Source organism: Malurus melanocephalus, unplaced genomic scaffold (genome assembly GCF_030028575.1).
Source record: "Malurus melanocephalus ecotype Western Australia unplaced genomic scaffold, MMel_1.1 scaffold_1986, whole genome shotgun sequence".
Taxonomy (NCBI): domain Eukaryota; kingdom Metazoa; phylum Chordata; class Aves; order Passeriformes; family Maluridae; genus Malurus; species Malurus melanocephalus.
Genome location: NW_026625218.1, coordinates 14749 through 15359, shown reverse-complemented (window position 1 = coordinate 15359; position 611 = coordinate 14749). Strand labels below are relative to the sequence as shown.

At 37.2% G+C, this 611-nt stretch overlaps 1 protein-coding gene across 1 annotated transcript in view; it reads right to left on the bottom strand.

Annotated features, from left to right (window-relative positions):
- Positions 1 to 290: 290 nt before the first annotated feature.
- The window catches only part of LOC130587497 (coatomer subunit gamma-2-like), a gene marked incomplete at its 5' end in the record, with an annotated part of 5187 nt that continues 4866 nt past the window's right edge, over positions 291 to 611 (bottom strand). Inside the window, one exon of the mRNA XM_057388479.1 lies at positions 291 to 440. Within this exon, the coding sequence (XP_057244462.1) occupies positions 306 to 440 (135 nt within the window). The remainder of the gene's footprint in view (positions 441 to 611) is intronic.

Here is a 611-nt window from a genome sequence, read left to right as displayed (position 1 = left end):
TAATAAAAATATGAATTAATGAGAATTTTCCCACCCTTTTCTTCTAAACAAGAGAGAGGAAAACAGAGTGAATTGCCCTTCTGATGTCTATTAGCAGAAACAATCCTGAATTAGTTTTAGCAGGTGATTTCATGGCTCCTCTCCAGATAAATTAATATTTTACACTGACTGCAAAGAGCTGAAGATTATTTTGCRCTAAAAGTTATTATCCCAAAGCAAGGGGATGTTAAGGCAGGAGTTTGAGGAGAGAAAGGAAACTCCATTCATGCCTTTTTTTTCCATATTTTCCAGTGAATTTATAATTTTTAATAATAAATAGATTGATAATAATCTTCTGTTTCACTTACCAAGGAAGACACCAGTGCAGAACTGGACACACTGGGGACTTTGTCCACGATGGCCTGTTTCATGTACCTCTCGATGGCTTGTAACATTGTACCCTGAGAAAAAAGGGAAAAAAGGGAAAAAAGGGAAGTGAAGATACTTTGAAGGAAGAGAATAAAAGCAGCATCAGGAAAAAATCCATATTTAAAGGATCCTCAGCAAAAATCTTGAGCTGATTCTGCAAGGCAGACATGGGTTTGAGTTGCCCAGTCCTGAAGGTTCGGTGA